The sequence below is a fragment of the Equus asinus genome, chromosome 23 (assembly GCF_041296235.1).
Source record: "Equus asinus isolate D_3611 breed Donkey chromosome 23, EquAss-T2T_v2, whole genome shotgun sequence".
NCBI classification, from domain to species: Eukaryota; Metazoa; Chordata; class Mammalia; order Perissodactyla; family Equidae; genus Equus; species Equus asinus.
In genome coordinates this window covers 20,377,134-20,402,873 of record NC_091812.1, presented here as the reverse complement: position 1 = coordinate 20,402,873, position 25,740 = coordinate 20,377,134, and the positions used below count along the sequence as shown (strand labels likewise).

At 44.9% G+C, this 25,740-nt stretch overlaps 1 protein-coding gene across 14 annotated transcripts; it reads left to right on the top strand.

The window, feature by feature from the left end:
• The first annotated feature begins 237 nt into the window (after positions 1 to 237).
• On the top strand, positions 238 to 16,672 carry IDNK (IDNK gluconokinase). Of its 14 annotated transcripts, none has more exons than XM_070495444.1 (5): positions 238 to 306; positions 5,297 to 5,327; positions 5,720 to 5,802; positions 14,226 to 14,269; positions 16,187 to 16,672. In XM_070495444.1, exons 3-5 carry the CDS (start codon positions 5,767 to 5,769, stop codon positions 16,530 to 16,532), a joined length of 426 nt encoding a protein of 141 aa, XP_070351545.1. In that variant the 5' UTR covers positions 238 to 306; positions 5,297 to 5,327; positions 5,720 to 5,766; the 3' UTR covers positions 16,533 to 16,672. The 14 variants fall into 14 exon arrangements, with proteins under 14 accessions (XP_070351545.1, XP_044612830.1, XP_014684017.2 ...); XM_044756895.2 differs by lacking the exon at positions 238 to 306 and adding an exon at positions 610 to 941; XM_070495443.1 differs by lacking the exon at positions 238 to 306 and adding an exon at positions 813 to 941 and having other exon boundaries at positions 5,106 to 5,327.
• The last annotated feature ends 9,068 nt before the right edge of the window (positions 16,673 to 25,740 follow it).

The window sequence follows — 25,740 nt, the reverse complement described above, 5'->3', positions numbered from 1 at the left end:
TGTGTGGGTGAATATTATTAATATAAATGTTTTAGAAATTATATGGAATTTTAAAAACTTTACTACGTCCTGGTATAATGCACTTGTAATTCTAGTTATTATCTTAAAATGTTGCATGTCATAAAAACAACCAAGTTTCTTTGTCAACTGTATTATAACATTAAGTCTTTTGTCATCTATAGTAGTTATATTTTTACTCTGATGCCTTTGCAAATATGTTTCATCCTCAGAGAGATTCATGGAAAAGACTCTGATCCTCTAGAATACAGGATTCTGATAAACTTTCAGATCATAAAACTGGACTGGGTAAGAAATTACAGAACTCTAACTGAAAAACTAACGGCTTCATAAAACTGCGAACAAAAGAGCAAGAATAAATATTAATTACATGGGACATTATTTGGGTTTCTACCTGAATCCTTGCTCCCTGAATTGCCATTCTTTGATCCCAAAGAAGCGCTTTGCCTCTTAAACTCGTTTCTGTTTTCCTAGCTTGAGCAGGGAGGAGGGCGGATCATTTGAGGGAATCGATGCTTATTGCCCCATGGTGTGGGAAAGTGTGAATTTATTTTCTGCTCATTCTTTTCCCGACATCATCAAACAAATAAAAGGTATTCCTATTGCTGGAGGAGGAGCGGGGTGGTCAGGCCTGCGAGGGCCAGGCTCCCCCGCAGTTGGGATGGGCCGGGTGGAGACGGCCGGTGGAGGGGCTCGGGCGCTCCCTCCTGCGGGCGGGGACTCTCCGCCTCCCACACCGCTTGGGGCGCCGCCCCCTCGCTTCTGGCGGCCGGGCGGGGGGCGGGGTCCGGCCCAGGCGCCCGGGGCGGGGCGGCTCCGCCCTCCGCGGCGGGGCGGCGGCCGGAAGGCGACAGAAGGAGCAGGTTGGAGGCCATGGCGGCGCCCGGCGTGCTGCTGCTGATGGGCGTGAGCGGCTCGGGGAAGTAGGTCCGGGAGGCAGGGGCCGGGGAGGGGGCCGCCGGGAGGCGGCGGCAGAGGCCAGACCCTTGTTGTCCGGGCCCCAGGGGACGGGAGGACCCTGGGGAGCGCCCCAACTTTGCAGAAGAGCAAACTGAGGCAGGGACACTGCTCCCTCTCCCCACCCTCCTGGACTACATCTGAGACCCGGGCCCTCCATGGAGAGGCTCGAGCGACAGCCCGAGGTAAGGAGGCGCCTGGCGGGGCGCACAGAGAGTAAGGTGCCGCGGGCCTCCAGGAGTGGCTGGGCCGTCACATGTGCCCGTGGGTGGGGCCTCCGGGCAGAACTGGCTGGAAGGGGGCGAGGCCCAGTTCTTGCGCACTCTCGTCAGGCTGGCGCAGCGGTAGCCCACTCCTGCGAGGCCCGCACTTTCTGATCAGTGTCTATCAGCTTAAACAGCAAGGAGGGTGGCCCCCGGGGCTTGTGAGGAAGGAGGAACACTGGACGCCACGAAGCCTCTGCCCAGCCCAGTCTGGCCAACGTGGGGCACGGGGTCCATCTAGCCTTTGGCTTCCTGATGAGACCAAAATCTATGCCGTTTGTCAGAAAAGACGGCTACTGCAGTATTCCACCAAAGGCAGCAAGACACAACCTAATCGACTGAAGTGTCATAACCTTCAAAGGCCTGTAGTACCCTGCTAGAATTTTCTGAATCAGGAGCTACCTATGTGGTCAGATATATAGGAAAGAATCTTCCTTGCGCCACGTAGGTAGGTTTATTTTCCCAAAATTATTGACATTTTGGGCCTCAAATCTTGAGAAATTAAAATCGTTTGGGGAATCTTGGACTGAAATTAAAGTTAAACATGGAGTCTGGAAATCCCTAGCTGCTGTATGATTTGAAGCAGTTGAAGAAGGCGGAACTGCTGCTCTGGTGGGATGTCTGGGAGTCAGGAGCCCCTGGGCTCGCTTACCCTGCAGCCTGGCTGTGGGAGCTTGAGCACTTCACGTTCCCCTCTCTGCCTTGGATCGTCTGGGGGAGTCTGAACCATGATTTATATGGTTATGATGTTCGTGCATTCAGTGAATATTTATTAAGCTCAGTCTTTACTCTGTATCACTGATATATAGTGAACAGGACGAATAAAATCCCTGCCCTCAGAGAGTTTACCTTCTAGTATGGGAGACAGACACTAAGTGAATAAATACACCTGTAGTGTGCAGGTGGTGGTAGGAGCTCCAGGGGGAAATAAAGGAGGGTAAGTAGAACAAAGAGCGCTGGGCAGGATGGTCAGGAGTGGTATTGGAGCATGACCCACAAGAAGTGAGGGAGTAAACCCTGTGGATAGTTGGGGAAAGGGCGTTATAGACAGAGACAATGCAAGTGCAAAGGCCCTGAGGCTTGGTTTCTTTGTGGACTAGCAGGAAGGCCTGTGGTTGAGTGATGGGAAATGAGGTCGAAGAAACAGTGCTGGTGAAGAGAAGTGGTCATATGCTGGAGATATTTTGAAGGTAGAACCAGAAGATGTGTTGATGGACTGGATGTGGGGTATGAAAGAGGGAGAGCAGAGTTGAGGGTGATTTCAAGATTTTTGGCCTGAACTGGAAAAAGGAAGTTACTGTTAACTGATGCAGAAGCAGTAGGCAGAGCAGGCTTGGAAGAAAATATCGGGAGGTCTATATGGGATGTGGCAAGTTGGGTATGCTTATCAGTCACCCAAGTGGGTTTGTTGTGGGTGATCAGATATGCAAGTCCAGGGTTGGGGAGAGGGACTTGAGATGTAGAGGGAGGAGTCCTCAGTGCGTGGATGTGTTTATAGACATAAATTGTTGAATGAATGAAAGGAACGAGGGAATCACTGAGGGAATACAGAAGCTGGCCAAGGACTGAGCCCTGGGCCCTCTGAGGTTAAAGGTCAGTGTCAACTGTTGCTGACAGTCTGAGTAATAAAATGACTGAGAATTGACAGTATTGATCAGTGGATGTAGCAACATCGAGTTCTTTGGTGATGTTTGTGAGCCCCTGTTGGGGCCCGGCAAGATTTTTAATTTACTCCATAACATTTAGAGGAAAAAAAATAGCTTAAGAGAATAAGAGTCTCAAACCAGAAAGATTCTATTTCAAACAAAGTAATGTCAAGTAATACGTTTACTTATTTCCTGTTCATTGTCTCCCCCTCCCCTACCTGAATGTAAGGGATCTTCTTCCTTTTTGGTTTACTGACTTGTGTGTCTAAAACAATGCCTGGCACTGCTAGGTGCTCAGTAAATATTTGTTGACTTGATGAATGAATGAGTGAAGGAATGAATGGAGCTGTTTGAGTGGGGGCCGTGTCAGCTTTCTTCACATTTTAACAATCTTGGTAAAGCCACCCTGAGCTTCTTCCCAGGTTTCCTTCCTCCTGCTGGGAAAATAAGCGCAGGCCTTCTGCATCTCTTTCTCCTGTATCCCGCGCCCGGCCTACCACCCTTGTCCTACTGTCGTTTTAAGTCTCCTTGATCTTCATTTAGACCAACCCACTGGCAAACAGTTCGATGCCAAACTAGTTTGTAGTGTTTGGCTCTGACCAACCTCCCCGGAGCGGAGCGCGGTGCCTTCTGCGGCGAGTCCGTGGTCCACGTTCAAGAGCGCAGCTGCTCTCTGGTTTAGGAAGTTCGGACAGAGCTGCGGACAGTGTCTTTTCTGTTTCCTTCCTGCCATTCTACCCCCAAATCTAGTTAGCTCTTCTTTTAAATTGTGAACGGCGGCTGCCGTAGTCATTCCTGGCTAATCTAACTTAGTCTTCGGTGTGGCTTCTGTGGTGCAGAGCTCCGCTTCACCAGCAGCTTAGTCACCGGTAGGCTGCAGCGTGTCACCCTGCGCAGCCTTCAGCAGAGTGAACGTCGTGGGAAGGTTTCAGTTCTCTCCCAGTCCTTTGGTTAGTCTCAGTCTGGTCCAAGGGTGTCTTTAACAGCTCCCTGAAACATTCTTACAAAAGAGAGAATAGGACCCTTGGTATGAACAGTGTCACAGCGTTTTGTTTTCGTTGTATATGCATCTTTTTGGTTACCTTCTATTTAAGGCAGGTGATGACAGCTTCCTTATAAGGAAAGGAGTTTCTTTTTTTACTCATTTATTTAATTTTACAAGGCGAAGCAGTCAAATAGAAATATCAAGTAAATAATTATATGGGTGGTATGCAAAACTTAGGAGAGAGGGCGTGGTGAAATGGTAGGAGGATACAGTAAGAATTCTGAGGGTGGTCCTTAAATGATTGGCACTTGGGCAACACTTTAGAAATTGACAGCAAGAAAGGGTTTCACTGATAGTTAAGTGTCTGCCAGCCTCCACTCCTCCCCTGTGCTCTAGACTCTAAGTCTCAGGATGGCTGAGACCATGGCTAGTGGGCTGGCCATTATATCCTGGGAGCTATAGGTGCTCAGTAAGTACTGGCTGAGTGAAATGAGTATATGAATGGATAAGTCGTGTGGCTCAGTGCCCTTGTTTTGCAAGTGAGAAAACTGAGATTTAAAGGAAAAGGTAACTTGCACAGGAGCACACGGTCACATAGTGGTGGAATGGAGACTGTGGCCGGATCTCAGGTTCCAAGACCAGACCCTTTTTATGGAGCATCATGCCTGTCAGGGGATGAACAGATCATTATCAGATGCATGGCACAGAGAGCATGTCACTCCCAGACTTAATGAGTGCTCGTCATTCTCCAGATCCTTTATTTTAAGAATGTCTCTTTTCAAGCCCCAGTGTTTTAATGCCTTGATGAGCTCCTTGAACCTTGTGTGGGTGCTGGAAGGTTAAATCCCCCATCAGACCCCTCCCTCCAATATCCTCAGGAGAATTTTATCGCTGTATTAATTTAGTATTTTTTCTCAAAAAATAAACATCTATAGCACAGGGACCAAAAAACATCATAAAAAACTTCAAGATTTTAATGAAATCTTATAGATTTCAAAAAGAAATTTCTAGATAATTATTTCATTTAAATTCCTGGAGAGAACGAAAGTCAGGCTCTAGACTCCAGGGTCAAGAGCATCACTCTCAGCTTCAGTATCATAAAGTACCAGTGTTTTTTGTTTGTTTTTGGTGAGGAAGATTGGCCCTGAGCTAATATCTGTGCCAGTCTTCCTCTACTTTGTATGTGGGACACGACTACAGTGTGTCTTGATGAGCAGTGTATAGGTCTGTGCCCAGGATCCGAACCCGCCAACCCCAGGCCGCTGAAGTGGAGTGTGCAAATTCAACCACTATGCCACCCGGCCAGCCCCAGTTCCAGTGTTTTAATACCGTGGAGCAGCCATCTGTTCCCCAGGGCATTGGTGGATGGAAGGAGGCCAGCTGGCTGGGGAAGGGCAGTCGTTTGAACATCCGTGTCCTCTCCACAGATCGACCGTGGGCGCCCTGCTGGCATCCCAGGTAACCTGTCCCGGTGCCTCCCAATCGCGAGCCCACTGTGCAGTCTCGCAGCTTCTCTCCCTCACTCCTTCCTTCTGGGCTCTAGTGGTTTATAAAACTCACCACAGACACCGCCACATGGCCTGTGAAACCCAGTGGAACGATTTTTATTTTCTCTTTGGTGACTACAAATAGTGATGAATGGAAAAGGAGCTGTGGCGGCCAGTGAGCAGGGGTGATGAAGTGACTTACAAACCTCTTTCTTCCTTTGGGGGATGGGGAGGGGTGGGTGGAGCTGCTCTTGGGCTGCTGGTGGTGAAGAGGGCAGCAGGGCTGTTAGTCACCCCACAGTGACTGTCATATGGGCCGCACTGCCTGCCACATACACCCTTTCACTTTGTTCTTAAAGCTAGGATGGAAATTCTACGATGCAGATGACTATCACTCGGAGGAAAATCGAATGAAGATGGCAAAAGGGATACCGCTGAATGACCAGGTGATGTTCGCTGTTTGTTTCCAACACAGATATTCCACGTGGGTGGGTGACACGGGTTGAGATCTCTATGGCTCGTGGTGTAATAGATTCCTGAGTCATGAGATAACCAGTGTGCAGTGCTCCAAAGCCAGGTGCACAGTGGGTCCTCCATGTGTTAGCTGTGGCCTTGAACTTGTCTCTGAATCAGCATCGGGAGCAACACCACCCTCTGCCCCAGCTTGAGCACGGTCTGCCAGAACACTTTGTTGCCAGGTTTTAATCTGCAGATGTCACCCCTGAGTTGGCAGAGGCTCCCTGGGCCTCATACGTAGGGAAGTTCATCTTCTCTTCCCAGGTCCTATCAGCCTTCCACCATCGCCAGACTCTGGCATCCACCCCAAAGCCAGAGTGACCTTTGCAGATTCAAATCTGGCCCTTCGAAGTTTCCCACTGATCTCAGGGTAAAGACCAGACACCTAAACTCCTAAATGTTCATGATCAGGCCAGGCTGACCATGCCCCACTCCAGTCTCCTTGGGTGCCATGTATCACCCTCCAGCTCCCCTGGAGCCACCGTGGCCCCTTTCAGTCCTTTCTACTGCCATGTTCTTCCCCACAAGGCATTTGCATCTGCTCTTCCCACTGCCTGGAATGTGCTTCTTTCTCCTCTTCACTGAGCTAACCCTGCTCATCCTTCCCATCTCATCTCAGCTTCTGTGCCACTTCTTCAGGGACCCCCACCCTGACCTATTTAAGTAAAGCCTCCTATAATGAACACTCGCAGCACCGTCTTCCTTAGTGCTCTTGCCCCAGTTGCAAGTCGGCATTTGATGGTATGAGAATTTGATCAATAATTGTCTCTGCAACTAGTTTTACCTCTGAAAGGGCAAGGACTATGGCCATTTCTGTTAACCATCGTATATCCCCAGGGCCTGACACACAGTACATGTCAGGAAATATCTGTGGCATATTTGTGAGTGGACGAATGAATGAGAGAAGGAATGAATGAATAACCCTTCATTCCTGTATGCACCATCAGGAGGCCATTTCCTAGAGGGTCTCTCTCAAAGCAGAGATACAAACTGTGGATTAACATGTTGGCGTAACTAGTTGTAGCCCAAGAGTGACTGTGAGGGCAGGTCAAGGGCCAGGTCCACGGCGCAGCTGAGAGCAGGGGCACCAGCCAGGCCACGTGCCTAGGGTGGCCAAAGGGCAGGGACAGAATGGAACTGGCCAAAGACCAACACTGTTGTTTTCACTTTCAGTGACCTTGGTTCACCCCAGCTGTGCTCCTCCCCCCGCCCCCCACCCCCCACCCCCTGCTCCAACTCTCTTCCCTTTGCCCTGCCTTGAAGGATTCGAGTCACTAACCCAGTATTAGGTCTAATTCTAGAGCAGTCTGGGTGCAGCTTTAGTTTGCAATGGTTCAAACCTTGAACCATCAAAATTAAGTTTGCAATATTTGACTTTAGAAGATAGGAGGAGGGAATCATAAAAGAGATACGGAGTAATAATTTAAACGTTATAATGATATTATATTAGAGATAACTGACATAAAGTAGATAACCTGGCTCTACCGCTAAGCTTGTGTAACCTTTGGCAAATGGCTTTGTCTCTCTCTGCCTCATTTCCTCCCCTGGAGCTGGGATGGTAACAGGACCTATCAGAACATTGGGTTCTTGGGAGGATTAAATGAAATAACACAAAAATGTGCACAAAGCAGTGCCCGAAGCATTCTGTAAATATCACTTATGTATTATTCTTGCTAATATCTCTATATACACATGTATATGTAACATAAGCCATTTCTACAGAGTGTGTCAAGTGTGACTGTGCCAGTGTTATCTTTCTCCTTGGAGTACAAATTTAAGAACAAATTAAAGTAACCCAAATGGATGGATTTTAGAATGGCATTTCAACATGCTTCCTCTTGTATGTGAGTAAGGCTTGTTAAGTGGGCAGTGTGGCTGGGGGGAATTCAGAAGAGAAGTTTATCGTACAGAAGAAAAGTTACTGATAGCCAGAAGAAACATAACCAGTTACTAAATATATTGAGGAGAAATTGTACACATTAGCCGGACTTTAGAGAGAAGCAGAACAGGGAGAGAAAGAGTAGAACGGCAAATGGTTTACATTCTTGACAAGAGCCCAGCGAGTCTGAGAGTGAAGATGCGGGTCATGGCTGGGCTGGCACCGGTGCTCTCCTGGTTGTGCTGGCAGCCAGCCCCACCTCCCATGATATGGGTTCTGCCTGGGGGAAGAGTCTTGGGAGGGCTTGGAGAGGGGTTTGTGCTCAGAGGGCTGAGGTTTGAAGAGAAAGAACCTGAGTTGAATATGCCACGGGATCCTTAAGGCTATCTAAATGTAAATTAATTAAAATTAAATAAAATGTAAACTCCAGTTGCTGGGTTGCACTGCCACATTTCAGGTGTTCAGTAGCCACATGTGGCTGGTGGCTACCAATCTAGACAGCACAGAGAACACTTCCATCATGGCAGAAAGCTCTGTTGGACAGCGCTGGCCTAGAAAGATATGCCACCCAGGCTGCAGTATGTTATTAGCTGCTGCTGCTGCTGATAAAGAACTTCCACGCCGTGTCAGCATGGCCCCTGCGTGCCAGGGCCACACTGTCCTGGTAGCCCACAGTGACACTTGAGCAGACTTCAGCTTCAAAATCTGTTTAAAACGGGGTTTTTAATACTTTTTTTTCCTGATTATAAATGTAATATCCTGTATAGAAAATTTGGAAAGTGCTGAAAAATTCTTTCACAGAATACATCACCCTTGGTTTCATCTTTCAAAAATACCTACTGATTGAATTTTGGAGTTTTTTCCCTTATCTTTTTTTGATATATATTCTTTTTACGTGATTCTTCTCTGTGAACTTAAGTTCATTTTGCACCAGGTGAAACCAGTCGCTCATGCCTTCTCCCTCCGCACTCCTCCCTCCCCTCTCTCCACCTCCCGGGGCAGTGCTGGACACACTCCATCTCCATGTGTTCCCTGACTCCCTCTAACTGTCAGCCCCTTCCAGAAGACACTGTTTCTCTAGATGTTTCCATCAGATCACTGAAACCATCAGCCAAGGAAGCGTCCTCTGTCCTCACGATGTTCTGATTTAACTCTAAATGCTTAAGCACTGGGCTGGGGGAGGGCCCTCATCCTTGCATGTAGGACTCTCAGGAACGACATGACCTTGAACATCAAATCTGGCAGGCAGAGATGCTCATTTGGGTTATGTTATTTCCTCCTCTCTTTCCCCTAAGACTCTGTGTGTGTGTTTGACTTTCATAATGTGTCATACCGTCTGGACTAAGTATTCAGAGTTCAGTGAGTTGGCTCTAATATCTCCTCTGTCTTGCCCCAGTTCCTGCGTCTTTAAAGAGGAGATCTGGATCACCCCCTTTCTTCACAAACATTATGAACACAGAATTGGGAGCTCGTGTCCAGAATACCCTAAAGTTCAGACTCCTTAGCAGGTCACTCAAGGTCTTGACCATCTAGTCCTGATGGTTTCTCCTGACCATCCTTACATATCAACTCCCACACCTCCTGCTGACTAGTGCTAAGCATCTGCCTTATCCCTTTCCTCAAGAGTTTTGGTAAGCCATCTTTAATACTCCGGGTCTTGGATTGTGCCCTTCCCTCTGCATGGCAGTCCCTGCTTCAGTTGAAATCCTCTGTATCCTTCAGGATTTAGTCTTCCTAGCACCTGATCAAAACTGATCTCCCCCTACTGTGTTATCATCGCCCTTGTCACTGGCTGGGGGTAATTAATTGCTCATCTACCCTCTGTCTCTTCCATCAGGCTGGGAGCCCTTTGAAGATAGGGACTGCACCATTCATATTTATATCCCTGATGCTTGATATGGCACTTTGCATATACTAAGTACTCACTGTACAAATAAAGCCCAGTGCATAGCAAATTCATGAATTAAAGCTCTTAAAAATTAAAAGTGGGAAATAAATACTATTTATCTCAACTATTAAATCAGCCCAAAAGTAATGTTTAAAGTGGAGTCTACTCCTTTTCTTATTTAAATCCCAAAGCAGCTCAATGAATTACATACGATCCCCCATTTTACAGATGAACAAAGGGCGACACAGAGAAGTAAAGTAACTTGAGCAAAGCCAGACAGTGAGGGGAATCTCTAACCACAAAGACCCTACTTTTCTTACTAAGTTAAAGGCCCTGATAATCCACAAAACAACTACTACACCAGAAGTGAATCAGGAGTGGTTAAATGGAGAGAGAAAAGGTTAAAGCAAGGGTGAGGGTGAGAGCAGCAGAGAGGTGCGACCCTCAGTAAGCACGTCCATCATAGGCAGGTGACGCTGTGGCCTGACTTTACGCAGACCAGGCGTGAGAACTCTGGTTCCTACACGCGAGTTTATGAGCCTCCGGAGCTGCTTTGGAGAAACCCTTCTCCTTGTGGCCCATGTGCTCCTCCAAGGAAGGATCCCGATCGTTTAATTACGGCTCACCACCTGGAAACTTCAGGAGCAGAGTTCAAAGTGCTGCTTTTTTATCTCCAACCTTCTGTCCTTGTTTGTGTGGCCGGTGGACCCAGACCTCACAATGCGGTGACTAGACGGGTCCAGGGTGCGTTCTCATTGGGCACATGTTTGAAAGCATCTCTTTTTCTTTAGTTTTTATATTTCCATTTATTAAGTACAGTTTTCATAATTAAGCTTCTAAGGAATTTTACTATGACTGAATGAAGCAGTGTGCTTTATTCTTAACTAAAGCGTAGATTGAAGCACCATTAAATCATTAAAAAAGCATGGATTCAAAGTAAACATCTATTTCCTTGTACACAGGTGAAAAAGCTCATTACTCAAACATGTTTTATTTTTAGTTTGTTTCATTCTTATTATGAAATATTTCAAGCATGAAGAAACTGTAATGAATAATGTGGTTGACACCCATCTTAATGAAATAACGTATTTGTTTGCTGAGCCATAAAATAATAGAGGGAATGATCTCCACCCATAAAGCACAAATAGAGATGTTTGTGCAGACGGGATGGAGGAAATGTACAGCCTGAGCTGAACAACACACCACCAGTCTGCCCCTCTGCTAACGGAAGAAAGACGTGCTACGTCAAGTACTAGGCATTGAAGTATCGTCTCTCCTTGGTTCATCCTAAACCCACTATAAGCATTTACTCACCCAGAAGCACAAGTTTTTGTTATGTTTCTTTGAATCAGTCCTAATTCATCGTTAGAGTTGCTCCTTGAACTCTAAGTAGGCATGCGAATTCGTGTTCAGCCCTCTGAACCTTCTGACCACCTCCTCCTCTACACCAAACACTCTTGTTGAGTGGGGATTGGTGGCCCACAGCACTAGCCTCAGGATTTTCAGTTTTATTAAGGGACTCGCACAGCGACAAAGGATATGTTGTGAAGAAGGCCGGATGACTGCCCAGACAGGACCCCAGGGCCGGCTCTCCATCTTACAGGCTCAACTCCTTGATACTGTCAACACATTGAACATGAGTTCGTCTCTCACGTGAGACCCCCACTAATCAGGTTCACAAGTTCCTGCATAAAATTAAAATGCCCGATGATTAATTTGCAAAGAGAAACATAACTGTCACATAGCCCATAACACGTTGACCTGATAGATTTTCAGAAGCTAACATACAATCAGAAGGTTTCTTAGTGAACATGCAATCAAAAAAGTGGGAGAGGTAGGATCGAAGTTTCTAACACTGAGACCATCATCCCCTTAGTAGGAAGAGGTTTGCTAATGAGAACATGATGTTTGAAGTCCAGTGGCCAGGAGTCCGTGTCCCTGGACAGTGCTTCCACAAATCCCTGCTCAGGGCTTCCCCGTCCGAGCCTCCCCAGGACAGACATGCTTCCTTCATGTGTAAAAATAGTTGGATCGCAGCCATGTCTTGCTAGGCTGAGGGTCATTCTTACTCCTTCAGATGACTTTGTACATCTCTGCCCCTTTCCATGAAGTGTTGATCTTTAAATTGAACCCTTAGAGAACAATCTTATTTCCTTCTTCTCCAAGTCCTTAGGAAAGTACCTCACTGTGGCCCCATTTGCTGTAAGAAGATACATCCACTGACTTGTTAACTTTCTAGAAGTTGACATCATTTCTGTGACTTGAAGCCAGCTACCCCCATGTAGAGGTAAAAACCCACTCAGAAGTTAGTCTCTAAGTGCTCCACTTTACCAGTGAAAGTGATACAGTGATAAAGTTAACCACTTTACCAATTAAGGGGCCTGTGCTGCCCTTCCTGCTGGCCTGAAAGTGCCACAGCTTTACAGGACTGCATCCTTGGGGAGGAAATAGAGCCCATCCTGCTGACGTGTGAGGTTTCAAGGCTCAGTCACCCCACTCTGTCACAACTTTCTGTTAGAGGAGCTGTTTTAGAAAATATAGCCAACAGGTTAAAAAAAAAAAAACAGGTCATTTGATAAGTAACAGTGTTAGGAACTTGGTAGAAAAGCTTGGCTAACCACAAGGGGAATAGACGAAAGAAAGGAATTTAGAAAGATCAGTTCTGGGACTGGCCCCGTGGCTGAGTGGTTAAGTTCACGTGCTCCGCATCGGCCGCCCAGGGTTTCACTGGTTCAGATCCTGGGCGCAGATATGGCACCGCTCATCAGACCATGCTGAGACGGTGTCTCACATGCCACAACTAGAAGGACCCACAACTAAAATATACAACTATGTGCTGGTGGGATTTGGGGAGATAAAGCAGGAAAAAACAAAAAAAGATGGGCAACAATTGTTAGCTCAGGTGCCAATCTGTAAAAAAAAGGAAAGATTAGGAATGAAAAGAGCTGTGAACAATCTGTCAGTAAATTTGAAGACTTAGATAAAATTGGACAATTTCATAGAAAAATATAAATTACTGTGGGGAAATGGGCTTGGATGGCTGTGATCTAAGTGGCAGAGACACTGCTCAGGGACACGGTCTGCTTTTCCCCCCAAATGAAAATGAACTTCCTGCTGCTGCAATTGGCTTGAGAATCAGACGGGGCAAGAGAGACCTGTGTGTTGCAGTTACCAAAACTGAATCAAGGAATAGAAAACCTGAACACAATGTTCATTAAAGAAACTGAATCTGTAATCAGAGATCTCCCCTCAGAACAGGGCTCAGGCCCAGATGGTTTTTCAGATGAGTTTGAGTCAGCTGAGCCTGCTGTAACAAATACCATACACTGGGGGCCTTAAACAACATTTATTTCTCACAGTTCTGGAGGCTGGAAGTCCAGGATCAGGATGCCAGCATGGTTGGGTTCTTGTGAGGGCCCTCTTCCTGGCTTGCAGGTGGCTGCCTTCTTACTGTACCCCGACTGGGCGGATGGAGAAGCAGAGGCAGGAGAGAGAGAGTGCGCACTAGTTCCCTGGTCTCTTATAAGGGCGCTAATCCCATCATGAGGACCCCACCCTCATGACCTCATCTAAACCTCATTACCTCCAAATACCATTACATTGGAGGGTTGGGGCTTCAACACACAAATTTTTGGAAGATAAAAACATTCAGTCCATAACAATAATATATTGTATACAACCTGTTTCAAAGAATAGCAAAAAACTACCCTATTTATTTTATGAGGCTAATACAACCTTGATACCAAAATTTAATATGGACTATACAAGGAAAAAAAAAAGGTCAGTCTCAATTATATAAATGCAAAAATCCTAAATAAAATGGTAGTAATCAAATACCTAAAAGCAAAGACTTCTAAAAATGCATCATGTTTCTGAACATGCATCAGAATAATAAAGCATGGGGGCACAAGTGAGGATATGGTTGGGACGTGATATAAAACAAGATTAATTGTGAGTTGAAAATCGTTGAATTTTGTTGAAAATTGTCTGCTTTTGTATATGTTCAAAAATTTCCGTAATAAAAAGTTTGTTTAAAAACAACGCATATGGCCGATCAGCATCTACCCCAGGAAGGCAAGAACACATCTCAGGAAGATTGCTCTGTAAAGCACTGCAAGATGCACCATGTCAACTTCCGCTGCCTTCTCTTTGGAAAAATATAAATTTCTCACAATGCTTTTATCTGAGGGGAGTTTTGTTTTTGGAGGGTTTGAAGAATAGGACCAGGGAGTAGCTGACAGGGCTCATGTGAATGTGTCCCCGCATTTGGGACCACAGGAACCTAAGAATCAAGCGATACAATGAAAGGAGATTTGTATACATATCACAACCAGGGAAAATGATGGAGGGAGACACACACTGGTATTTTAGAGCAATTTTTATTATTGTGGAAAGAGCCCCCGACCCCTGAATCAGAGAAATGTCTCTGTGCTTAACTGCCCAGTGACCTGGCCCTCAGCCTCGTGCACGGCCTGCTTCTCAAACCACCAAGATCTCTCTGGACCTTAACGTTGATGAACATGATTATATTTCTGTACAAACAAGCAACACTTGGAAAAGTCACTGTCTATCTGCTTTAATTTCAGGACAGGATTCCATGGCTCTGCAGCTTGCATGACATTTTAGTAAGGTAAGAGCACCAGGCCTTGGATAAGCCAGCGAGTGAAGAAAACCCATTAAAAAGTTCAGGAAAAAAATACACTCTTGAAATCACACCTGACTGATGATAAAGGATCCCAGAAATGGAATGCACTTCTATCAAGTAACCAACAATGATTTTAATCAGCCCTTTGGCTGACATATATCTTCGTCGGGTTCTAGAGGCAACCTTCCAGACAGCTCCACAGTTACCAGCTGGGAAGCTTGGTCAGCCACGTGGCTTCCATAAGCCTATTTCTTCATCTGAAAATGGGGATAAATATAGTTCCTACTCACTCAGTAGTGAGATTAGGCATGAGTAGCACTTAGAACGGTAACTATTAACTTACTGTATTTGAGGACTTAATATGTATAAGGACATATTAAGTGCTCAAAAAATGAAAACCGATGCCACCACTGTTAGAGCCATATCTTAGTCAGCACTTTTTCTTCCCCCTACTTCAAGCTGTGACAACCAGGAAGATCTGGGGTCATTTTTAAGTCAACAGGTAATTGACCACCAGGATTTAAGTCCCAAATTGTCCAGCTCTGGAGCATGCCTCTGAGCAAACAAGGTCCCCTCTACCCATCTGCAGGCCTGACCCCTGGGAATCCTGGTTGCGACATGGAGGAGGATAAAGAAATAGCAGGTAAAGCGATATAAATCTTGCTTTTCTAAGATGAAGTCGTGTGTTATAAATCTAAAACCATCTGGGCCACATGAGATTAGAGTATACTGATGATTAAAACTTCAGTTTACTTTCTTCACACCACACTGACATGGCTGGCAACCCTGTCTTTGCTGGAGATTAGGGTTTTAGGGTTTAGGGTTTCAGGGTTTCAGGGTTTGAGAACTCCTGCCCTGACATAGACAGACTTGTCAGACGTCAAATATACTGACTTGTGATGGAAGCAGAAGTGAAGATCTTCAGGAGAGCAGACCAGACTCTAACCCAGAATAAACAAGCTCTCACTTGGGGCCCTTGGGAGGAGCTGGGAGGCTCAGGTTTGTTGCTGACGATACACTCCATCCACTGGGTCTCCAGTCTACGCTGGCCCTAAGTTCAAAGGCAGACCCCTTCAGAATTCACTTCAGAACACGTGAACTTTCTACTAAGCCAGCATTTACCCTTTCACCTCTGTACTCGAGTCCCTTTCCCCAAGACGACTGCCTCTCCTGCCCAGGGCAGGGGCACACATCAGCTGGGTGGAAGTGGGCTCTCACGCTCTCGCACTGTCTTGGGCCACTCTGGTTTTCCTTTATTGGTGCCTTGTCTCTGCCTCTATTTCTGGCTCGGGTTTTTTATTTGTGCCTCCCTAGAAATGTCTCAGTCTTGCTCACTGACCACACAGGGACTAAGGCTCCCTTTTCTCCTGCTTTCTCCAGCACTGCCCTGGTAACTGCCCCAGACTCTTCCAGCATACTGTACAGTAGGAATGGGGAGAAGCCAATCATGAAACTTAAATCACTGAACACCTGTGGAGAACCTGAGCTGAGCTCTGTGTGTGGCACAGGCGCCTGTTGTTAGCCATACATGTCCACACGCTGTGGCTGAGCCACATCCTACATCCACAGGAGCAGAATCAACACTTTCCGAGCACTTCCTGTGTACCAGGCATCTTGACAAACTTGTCCTCACCACAGTCCTATGGGCAGGTACTCTGAGTAGCCCCATTTAACAGATGATGAATGGATGCTCAGGGAGGTAAATACCTTGCTCGAGATGGCTGAGTTGACTAGTGGAAGATCTTTACCTCAAAGCCAGGTCTGCCTGATGCTCGACCACCATACTGTAATGCCTTCCACTGGCAGAGGAGTCAGACTGGAGTCCTCCACCTGGAATTGACACCCATTATTCTAAATGTCTTCATTCTGTAGCACCCCTCCCCCACTTTTTTTTCTTAACAGAGATGTAGCCTCAGGACAGCATGTGGTTCTAGCTTGTTCTGCTCTGAAGAAAATGTACAGAGACATCTTAACACGAGGAAAAGAAGGTGCCCCTCTGAAGCGTGACGACTCAGGGAAGGAAGAAAAGCCAGCTGAGCTGCAGCTCCTTGTGGTCCATCTGAGCGGGTCATTTGAGGTCATCTCTGGACGCTTACTCAAAAGAAAAGGACATTTTATGCCCCCTGAGTTACTGCAGTCCCAGTTTGATACTCTGGAGCCCCCATCAGCTCCAGAAAATTTCATCCAAGTCAGTGTAGAGAAAAATCTTCCAGAGATAGTTGCTACAATTATGGAAACTCTAAAATGAAATGAGAATCCTTTCCTATCAGTGGTCCAGAACAGAATTAAGCATAAATCTCTATCCCATGCCAAACCATGTTCCTGTATCCTTGTAGATACTGTATTCTAAATTCTTAAGGTGAACAAACCGCAATGTGTTGAAATATGCGTGTTTGGGTGTGTTTTTAGGAATCTGCAATACTGTTGTCATCGTGCTCTGGCACATTCAGAGAAGAGAGGGAACTCTGAAAGTAGAGCTTCAATTGAAGTTTAAATTCACGTGACCCAAGCAGATGATCAGAGGCGATCCCATAATTGATGCTGTAAATCACCACCTTACTTAGAACATTCTTGATCATGCCTATATTTGGACAAATAAATGAAACTTGGCTATCCTTGGCATCCCTTAGAAAGTGGTCTCAGGAGCAGAAATGTGTGCAGAATCGACCACTCAGCAGCAAGTCATGTCACACCACATGCCTCCCAATACTCTCTCCTTGGTCATTTCAAGATAAATAAATAAAAAGCACATATAGTTCATGGATATAAAAAACTGCAAAGGTGGAACTTGAGTGAATGAAGGACAGGACTCTGATCCAGTCTCCCCCTCATCATATAGGCAGACCTCTGTGAGACTAGGCTGGTGTCAGCCTACCCGCCCTCCTGCTGTAAAAGCCATCAGTGATGGGCACTAGGCAGGCGAGGAAGGAACACCAGAGCTGCTTACAGCCAAGACATGAAACAAAACCTTCCAATGGGCAGCGACGTGCCAGAGGCAGCTGGGCTGGACAAAGCTGTAAGGGAGACTGGAGGTGCTGGTATGTTCCTGGCATGCAGGTTACCAGGCAGCCACTACGGAAGCTGCAATCTGGCCAGCCACGGGCTGAGTTGAGCCCTTCCCCCAACAGGGCTCCAGGAATAAGCTTCCCTTACCCTCTATCCAGATCAGGACCAAAGGACCCAGCCACTCCTGCAGGCCCACTGGTTGGCTCTGGCCAGAAAGTGAGTTTTGGAACCAATTACCTGTCTTCTTTCACAAGGGCATGCAGCCTTTGTCTACCAATAAAATACGTGTGTGGGGTGCCAGTGGACAGGACCTTTCTACGGAAAGGGATGTTGCCTAGGAAAATGTGGAGCCCCAGATTTTCCTGCCAGCCTATCTGGGGCACCTCCTGCCTGGTTTGAGTTTACATCAACCCTCCTATCAGGGTCCAGGCCTTTAAGTTGCCCAGTCGACATACTCTCTCTGGCTGGATGAGTCACCCCCAGATGCAGAGGAAGGACTCCATCAGTCCACTGTACTCAGTGAGTCCACACTGGGTCCTGTGATGGGCACCCTGGAGGGTTTGAGGACCTGTAACACCAAGCCCTGCTCCCGGGTAGCTCAAGTCGGGTGGAAAGATAGGGCATCTCGTACCCTCTGGCATAGGCTGGAGTTCTCAGTGAAGGCAGTTCTTCACAAAGAATTGATTTTCAAATATCCTGCTAGACTTTCACATAGGACCAAATGAAAAAGCCTGTTTATAATTATAGGAGCACAGAATCTAGCACTATTTTACACATAAATTTTTTTTCAGTTTTAATATTCACTGAAATTTCCAAGAATGCAATAAAAGGAGAGTTATATTCCATTTTAGTTTTAACATTACCAGGAGTTGTTTACCATTTCAGAGAAGTCACTGTTTTTCTGTTACGAAAACAACACGCCTACATCCACCTGCATTTGTAATTCTTCGTTCCCAGTGATCCACCAATGGGCACAAGCACCTAGCTACCCCACTGTGTTCATCTAGCACAGCCACGCCCAAGCATTCCATATTGAAACCTATTAGTTTATTACAAGTTACTTTTTTTCCTCCTTTAGAGTTAAGGCATATTTATTATTTGCTTAGGTAAGTTTTATTAACAATTAATTTCACTTCAAGATGGTAAAGGGGGCATTAGAAAACAGTTGTTAAGAACAGTTGTTAATTGAGGCTGGCGGGGTTGAGCACGGCGACAAGGGAGGCCGAGGTATGAGCCAGTGCTGCCCTCTGGTGGCCCAGGGTCCTCTTCCTGGGTTAGGAGCAAGGAACGCTTTGCCCCTCCCAGCCCTGACCAGACTCCTGCCCAGCCTCTATCACAGGGGAAGAAGGGGCAGGCGAGAACTGTTTGTAGTGGCTCAGAATAGATGCCAACGAAAGATTTCCTCAGCCCTGCAAATGCCACTTACGACCCCTCTGGCAGGACTCTCCACCTTACCCTCTTCCACTCCCCACCACCAGAGGAAGTTCAGGTTAAACATTTTCCTCTCCTATGAAATGGGGACCTGCCTCGTAAGGTTGTGAGAACTTACAATGCTGAGACCAAAACCTGACACTAACTGCTCAACGAGTTAGCTCTTGGTATACTTGTCATCCCCTGGAGTTTGAGGGAGTGTGGCCAAAGGACAAAAACTCCTAATCCTGTTTTTGACTGTGGGGAGCTTATGAACCCCTCCTAAGGATGTGAATCTTAAGTCTTTGGGTTCTGATAGGTCGTCTTCCACCCCTCCCTTGGCCAGATCCAATCAGGCAGGGTCTGGGATGATGCCCTTGAAGCCTGAGACGACTCAGCGACCTGCTGAGCAGCCAGCTCTGGAATCAGGACCCTGAAACGGCTGGTCTCTGGGCACAGCACTGCCACAAACTCACTGGGTAACGATGACCCCTCTGAGGTGTCACCAGGTGCCGTCCAAGGTCTGAGACCAACACCTGTGCCTCTCTGAGAGACTGCTCTGATGAGTAAACAATTTCAGTGGGTGGGAGGGCAAGAAGGGAGAAATTAAAACAGGCTAACTTTAATCAAAGATACAATCGACCAGGGACTTTGATTTTCTAAAACTGTGATATGAGTTTATTCTCCTTTCACTGAACAGCAAATCTGTATATTAAGAATGATTGGAGTATTAACTATATTATGGGCATTATGAATGCCCAGCAATTATCAAGGAAGTCAAATTTGATTAGACATCCAGCTACAAGCTGTGTTGGGCATCAATGTAGGGAGTCATTTCAACCCCTACAGAATCTCAAGTGTGAAACGTAGCTTGGTGCTGATTTCTGGATAATCTTCAATCCCTCCAGTGGAGTTTCTTGCCAGAAACCTATCTTAGATGCGGTGGAAACTGAATTTCACTTTGTGGGTGAAGGTTGGAAAGTCATGAGCCATCACTCAGGAGGACCCCAGACCTAATACTGGATCTAATTAAGGATCCAATCAGATGGTGCTGGGGGAAATGACCCCAAACCATGACAGTTCATGGCAGGACTTGGGACACTTGAATGCCCAGAGGACCTAGCAAAAACAATAATGGTGGGATATGGCAGACATTAGGTAGTAGTGAGACTGTGGCAAAATGGAAAATGGATGTTTTATCTAAAAAGGGCAGCCACTACTCAGCTCAAGATGATGCAGGGACATACCTGCATTAAAGTTGGGTTTGTTGCTTGTTGCATAAGGGAGAACCCACACCTTCAGAACCATGAGGGGTATCTTAATAAGATAAGAGGAATGAAGTGAGGCTAAAGCTATCATTCATAAAGAAGTACATTAGCCAGGACAGGGAGTTATTTGGTCACTTTTGTGTTTTGGAAAAGTTCACGTTTTCCTCTGTGTTCAGGCACAATTACAGAACGGTCTTTGTCTTGACCATGGTCACAGAGCAGTTCTGTAGTTACGTAGGTGTTCCATGGAACTGTATGTTCAGCAGACAAAGAAGCCTCATTTTAGTACTAGGCCAGCTCCTGGATGACAGGGACTGCTTTTCTCTCTCTCATTGTCAGAGATGGTTGTCACTAAGATCTTTTAGTCTTAGATTTGAAATAGTTGAGGACACATCATTTATCTTTAGAATAAGCAAAGAACTCAGGTTTTAACTTGAAGGGAGGGTTTAACTTGAACTTCCCTTCTCAAGAAATGAGAATGTGGTAGGTTTTCAACCTTAAGTAAGGGCCAGGTTGTGGTAGCTGGTTATACCCTGAGGTCAGAGGGCTGAGTGACAGGAAGCGAGCAGTGGATTAATCTCTCAGGACATATACCACTTCCCCTTCTGTAGCTAGGGCTGTTGTGGTTAGGGTATGTGAATCTGGAAGACCTTGAGAAGTTCTCTCATCCCACTCAGCAAACACGCTTGTCCAAAGAGGGCCCAGGGCCCGGGAAAAAAATGTCTGTCCCTGTTTCACCATGTATCAGTACTTCATTCCTTTCTCTTGTTGAATACTATTTCCATTGTAAGGATATACCACATATGGTTTAGCCATTCATCAGTTCACAGATATCTGCACTGTTTCCAATTTTTGGCTATTACAAATAATGCTATGAACATTCCAGTACAGTTTTTTGTGGGGACATTAACATTTTCATTTCCCTTGGGTACATACATACCAAGAAGAATAGCTGGGTCAAATGCTAACTCCATGGTTAACCTTTTGAGAATCTGCTCAACTGTTTTCCAAGTAGCTGCTGTATTTTACATTTCTATCAGCAACCCTAGCCAACACTTACTTTCTGTCTTGTGATCACTGCCATCCTGGAGGACATGAAGTGGTACCTCATTAAGGTTTTGATCTGCATTTCTCTAATAATGCTGAGCATTTTTTCCTGTGCTTATTGGCTATTTGCTTATCTTTGAGAAATGTCTATTCAAGTCTTGTCCATTTTTTAATTGGGTTGTCTTTTATTGCTGAGTTGTAAGAGTTCTTCATATATCCCAGATACTTGATTCCTATCAGATATATGATTTGCAACTACTGTCACCCATTCTGTAGGTTGTCTTTTCACTTCATCAACTCTGAAGCTCTAAAGTTTTTAAGTTTGCTGAAGTCCAACTTATTTTTCATTGGTTGCTTGTGCTTTTGGTGTCACATCTAAGAAACCACTGTCTAGTCCAAGGTCAAGAGTTACACCTATATTGTCTTCTAGGAATTTTACAGCTTTAGCTCTTACATTTATGTCTTGGATCCATTCTGAGTTAGTTTCTGAATCAGAATATGCATTTTAACAAGAACCCGGGTGATCTACATGCATAATGAAGTTGAGAAGCAATGCCTTAAAGTACTAATAAATTCCCATTTCCTTTAAATCAGTGGTTCTAACCCTGGCAGTTTATCACAATCACTTCAGGAGCTTTAAAAAATTATGCCTGAGCCTTACCCAGATACAGCAATTCCACTTAGTCTGGGGTGGGCTTATGTTTTAATCTCTGTAGTTGATTCTGACGTCAAACCAAGGGTTAAGAACTACAACCTCTTTGCAGATTAACATTTTCTATAGCCCTCACCTAACTCCTCAATTTCTTGAGGAGTCCACAAAGTTATCTCCATCCACTTGCTTCACCATTTAATCAATGTTTCATGTCTTTCTCATTTGAAAAGAAATCCTTAACATCATTCACACATCCTTTTTATATGGATTTCACCCACATGCCTTTGCTAGGCTGGTAGGCACCCACTGCATTCTTAATATGTGTTACTGAGACTTTGAACAGTGCCACATTAACTAGGATCAGTCTTAACAGTGCATATAGTACATGAGATCATAAGCTTAGTGTCTGGATATGACACAAATCACACTTTGATCAAGAGACCAGAGGATGGAGGTCACATTGGATGGTAATGTATGAAGGTGGGGGGGAATAGGTCTCAGAAGAAAAAATAAAGAACTTTGCAATTGTTCTGGGAAAACCAAAGATCTCAGTTTGGCCAAGAGCATGGTCTACAATGAGCTACATTTAACATCTAGTTATCATGTTCTCTTTGAGGCATTACTTGTCCTTGCTCTTTTTCTTTTCTTTTTTTTTTTTGAAGCAATGCAATGGGAATAGGTAAAACACTCCTGTCTTCCCTTTACAAGTCCAGAAGCACAAAAGCAGTTCACACTGATCAATGATCTATATCTAAGAGCTAAATCCATAAAACTCTTGGAAGAAAACACAGAGGGAAATCTTCACGACCTTGGATTTGGCAATGCAATCTTAAATATGGCACCAAAAGCATGGGCAACAAAAGAAAAAATAGATAAACCAGACTACATCAAAATTAAACACTTTTGTGCAAAGGACATTATCATCAAGAAAGTGAAAAGACAATCTACAGAAAAAGGAGAAAATATTTACAAATCATATAGCTGAAAGAGTTTAATATCCAGAATATGTAAAAAAAAAACTCCTACAATTGAACTATAAAAAAACACAATCAAAAATAGGCAAGGACTTGAAAAGACATTTCTCAAAGAAGATAAGCAAACAGCCAATGAGCACATGAAAAAATGCTCAGCATTATTAGAGAAATGCAGATCAAAACCTTAATGAGATACCATTTCACACCTAGTAGGATGGCTGTAATTTAAAAACAAACAAACAAAAAACAGAAAATAATAAGTGTTGGCAAGGATGTAGAGAAAACTGAAACCCATACATTGCTGGTGGGAATGTAAAATGGTAAAATGGTGCAGATGCTGTGGAAAACAGGTAGTTCTTCAAAAATTAAAAGTGGAGGGGTCGGCCCTGTGGCAGAGTGGTTAAGTTTGCGCACTCCGCTTCAGTGGCCCAGCATTTCTCCAGTTTGGATCCTTGGCGTGGACATGGCACCACTCGTCACGCCATGCTGAGGCGGCATCCCACATGCCACTACTAGAAGGACCCACAACTAAAATATACAACTATGTACTGCGGGGATTTGGGGAGAAAAAGCAGGGGAAAAAAAAAAAAAAGATTGGCAACAGTTGTTAACTCAGGTGCCAATCTTTAAAAAAAAAAAAAATTGAATTACTGTATGACCCAGCAATTCCACTCTAGGTATATGTCCAAAAGAATTGAAAACAGAGAATCAAACAGATAGATACTCATACACCAATGTTACAGCAGCATTATTCACAATATACAAATGGTGGAAGTGTCCATCAACAGATGAATGAATAAAATGGAGTATATATCCACATAACGGAGTATTATTCAGCTATGAAAGGGAATGAAGTATGGATAGATGCTACAACATGGATCGACCTTGAAAACATGCTAAGTGAAAAAAGACAGACACAAAAGGCCACATATCATATAATTCCATTTATGCAAAATATCCAGAATGGGTAAATCCATAAAGACAGAGAGCAGACAGAGAGTTGCCAAAGGCGGGGGTAAGTGGAGAATAGTGAATGACTGCTTAATGTTTATGGGGTTTCCTTTTGGGGTGTTGAAATCATTTTGGATTGTGATGGTTGTGCAACACTGTGACTATACTTAATATCACTGAACTATACACTTGAAAATAGTTACAACAGTAAATTTTGTTATATCCGTATTACCACAATTTTTAGCAAAAAAGAAAACCATAGGCCTTCCTTCCCTACAAGAGCTGAGCCTATCTCACTAACCTTATTACTGTATGCTAGAACAGCAAACTAGAATGCATACTTCTTTTAGACTGACTCAAAAGTTAAGGGCCTCGTCACATGTACCTGGTTCCTTCTACAATACTCAGCAAGCAGTTAAGTCACTACTTCTCCCCTGGAAAAGAGTGAACATTGAAGAATAATGTGCTCCTCCAACACTGTTCTCCTTTTGGGATCAAAGACGGTTACAAATTCTCTGACATTCTACCCATCAAGCAGTGGGACCTATGACCCTTAAATCTGGGCAAGCTAAGACTGCTGACAACTAGAATATGAGACAAATGACACTGGGCCAGTTTGGGGCCTAGACTTTAAAAAAACTGACAGCTTTCATTTTCCTTGAAATACTTGCTCTTGAAACCTATCCACCACGTTGTAAGGAAGGACAAGTAGCCCTGAGGAAAGGACGCTGTAGAGAAGAAGTGAGATTCCAACTGCACTCCCAGATGAAAGCATGTAGCAACTGAACAGCCACGTGAATAAGCCCTCTTTAAAGTAAATGCTCCAGACTCAGTCAAGTTGTTGCAGCGGTATTCACAAGCCTTGCCAAAATTGCTCATTCAAAAATAAAATAACGATTTTGTTCTAAGCCACCAAGCCCTGTAGTAGGTTGTTATGAAGGATTAGATAACCAAAACAGAGTGGAAATTCCCTTCCCTCTGTAGGAAGTATAACGATGTGAAGAATGTGTCTGAATAAGCTTTTTAAAAAAAAAATCCAGCTTGAATACACAGTGACTACTATATATCCCATTAAAGAATCAGGACCCACATTCAGCTTTGGTCTTTTGAGGGAAACTATACTGAGAGCTTCTATGTGTGCACAGCTCTGTTCCAAGCATAGAGTGGTAAGCAAGACAGACTGGGCTGTGGATCTGGGGCAGGTTACTCTATAATTAGGGAGTCTGAAATACAAATGTTAACATGTATAAATTGGAATTACAATCTAAGGATGTGCTTCATAGCTGTCCCAGCTCTGGAAGAAATCTCAACCTCGTTCTACTCAATCTCACCAAAGCAAAGACACTGGGAGTGGGGTGCTTTTCTTTTCCTCTCTTCCACTTTCAAAAGGGCTGACCACTCCTACTGACAAGGCAAGGCAGCTCTAGCTGAGGAAAATGATGGCTGGAAAGACACAGAAACCCTTTCCCCCTCACACTTCAGCTCATGTAACAAAGGTGCATCTGTGTATGCTTGCGTATTCATTTATTTATAAAACCTCTTCTGGGGATCAAAAGCTAGTGATAATGCCTTTCTCTCTGTATTTTTTGGTAGAAAACAATTACCCCAAACTCTCCTCCTAAATTAAGTCCCCGGCTCCCCCAAACCCCCCCCCCCCAACACACACAGGATAATTCCCACTAGAATACAAACGTAGTAGTTCCTAGCTTAAAAGAACACAAAAGACAAGTTTCCTCTCTCCCACCACCATGCCCCTCACCAGTTACTGCCCCCATTTCTCTGATGCTACTTCGAAACTCTGTTTCCTGATATCTCCTCGGCCCACACTAACCAGGATGTCACCCTCAACACTGTAACATCCCTGTCATAGTCACGAAGGTCCTCCCTTTACTAAACCCACAGATTAACATTCAATCCGCAATGAGTACTTGAAGCAGAGCATTTAACACAGTTCACTTACCATCTTTCTCCTTGTGAAAAGGGTTCTTCAAGGACCTCTCTTGGTTCTCAACTTACTATCTGCCTGTTCATCTCCTTTGCTGGTTTTCTCTCATTTCCCTGAACTGAAAGTGAGAGTAAACCAGGGCTCAATCTTCCCCAAGTGTGTTTATCAACAGTCTCGCTAAAGCCACAGTCAGGATTTTTCAA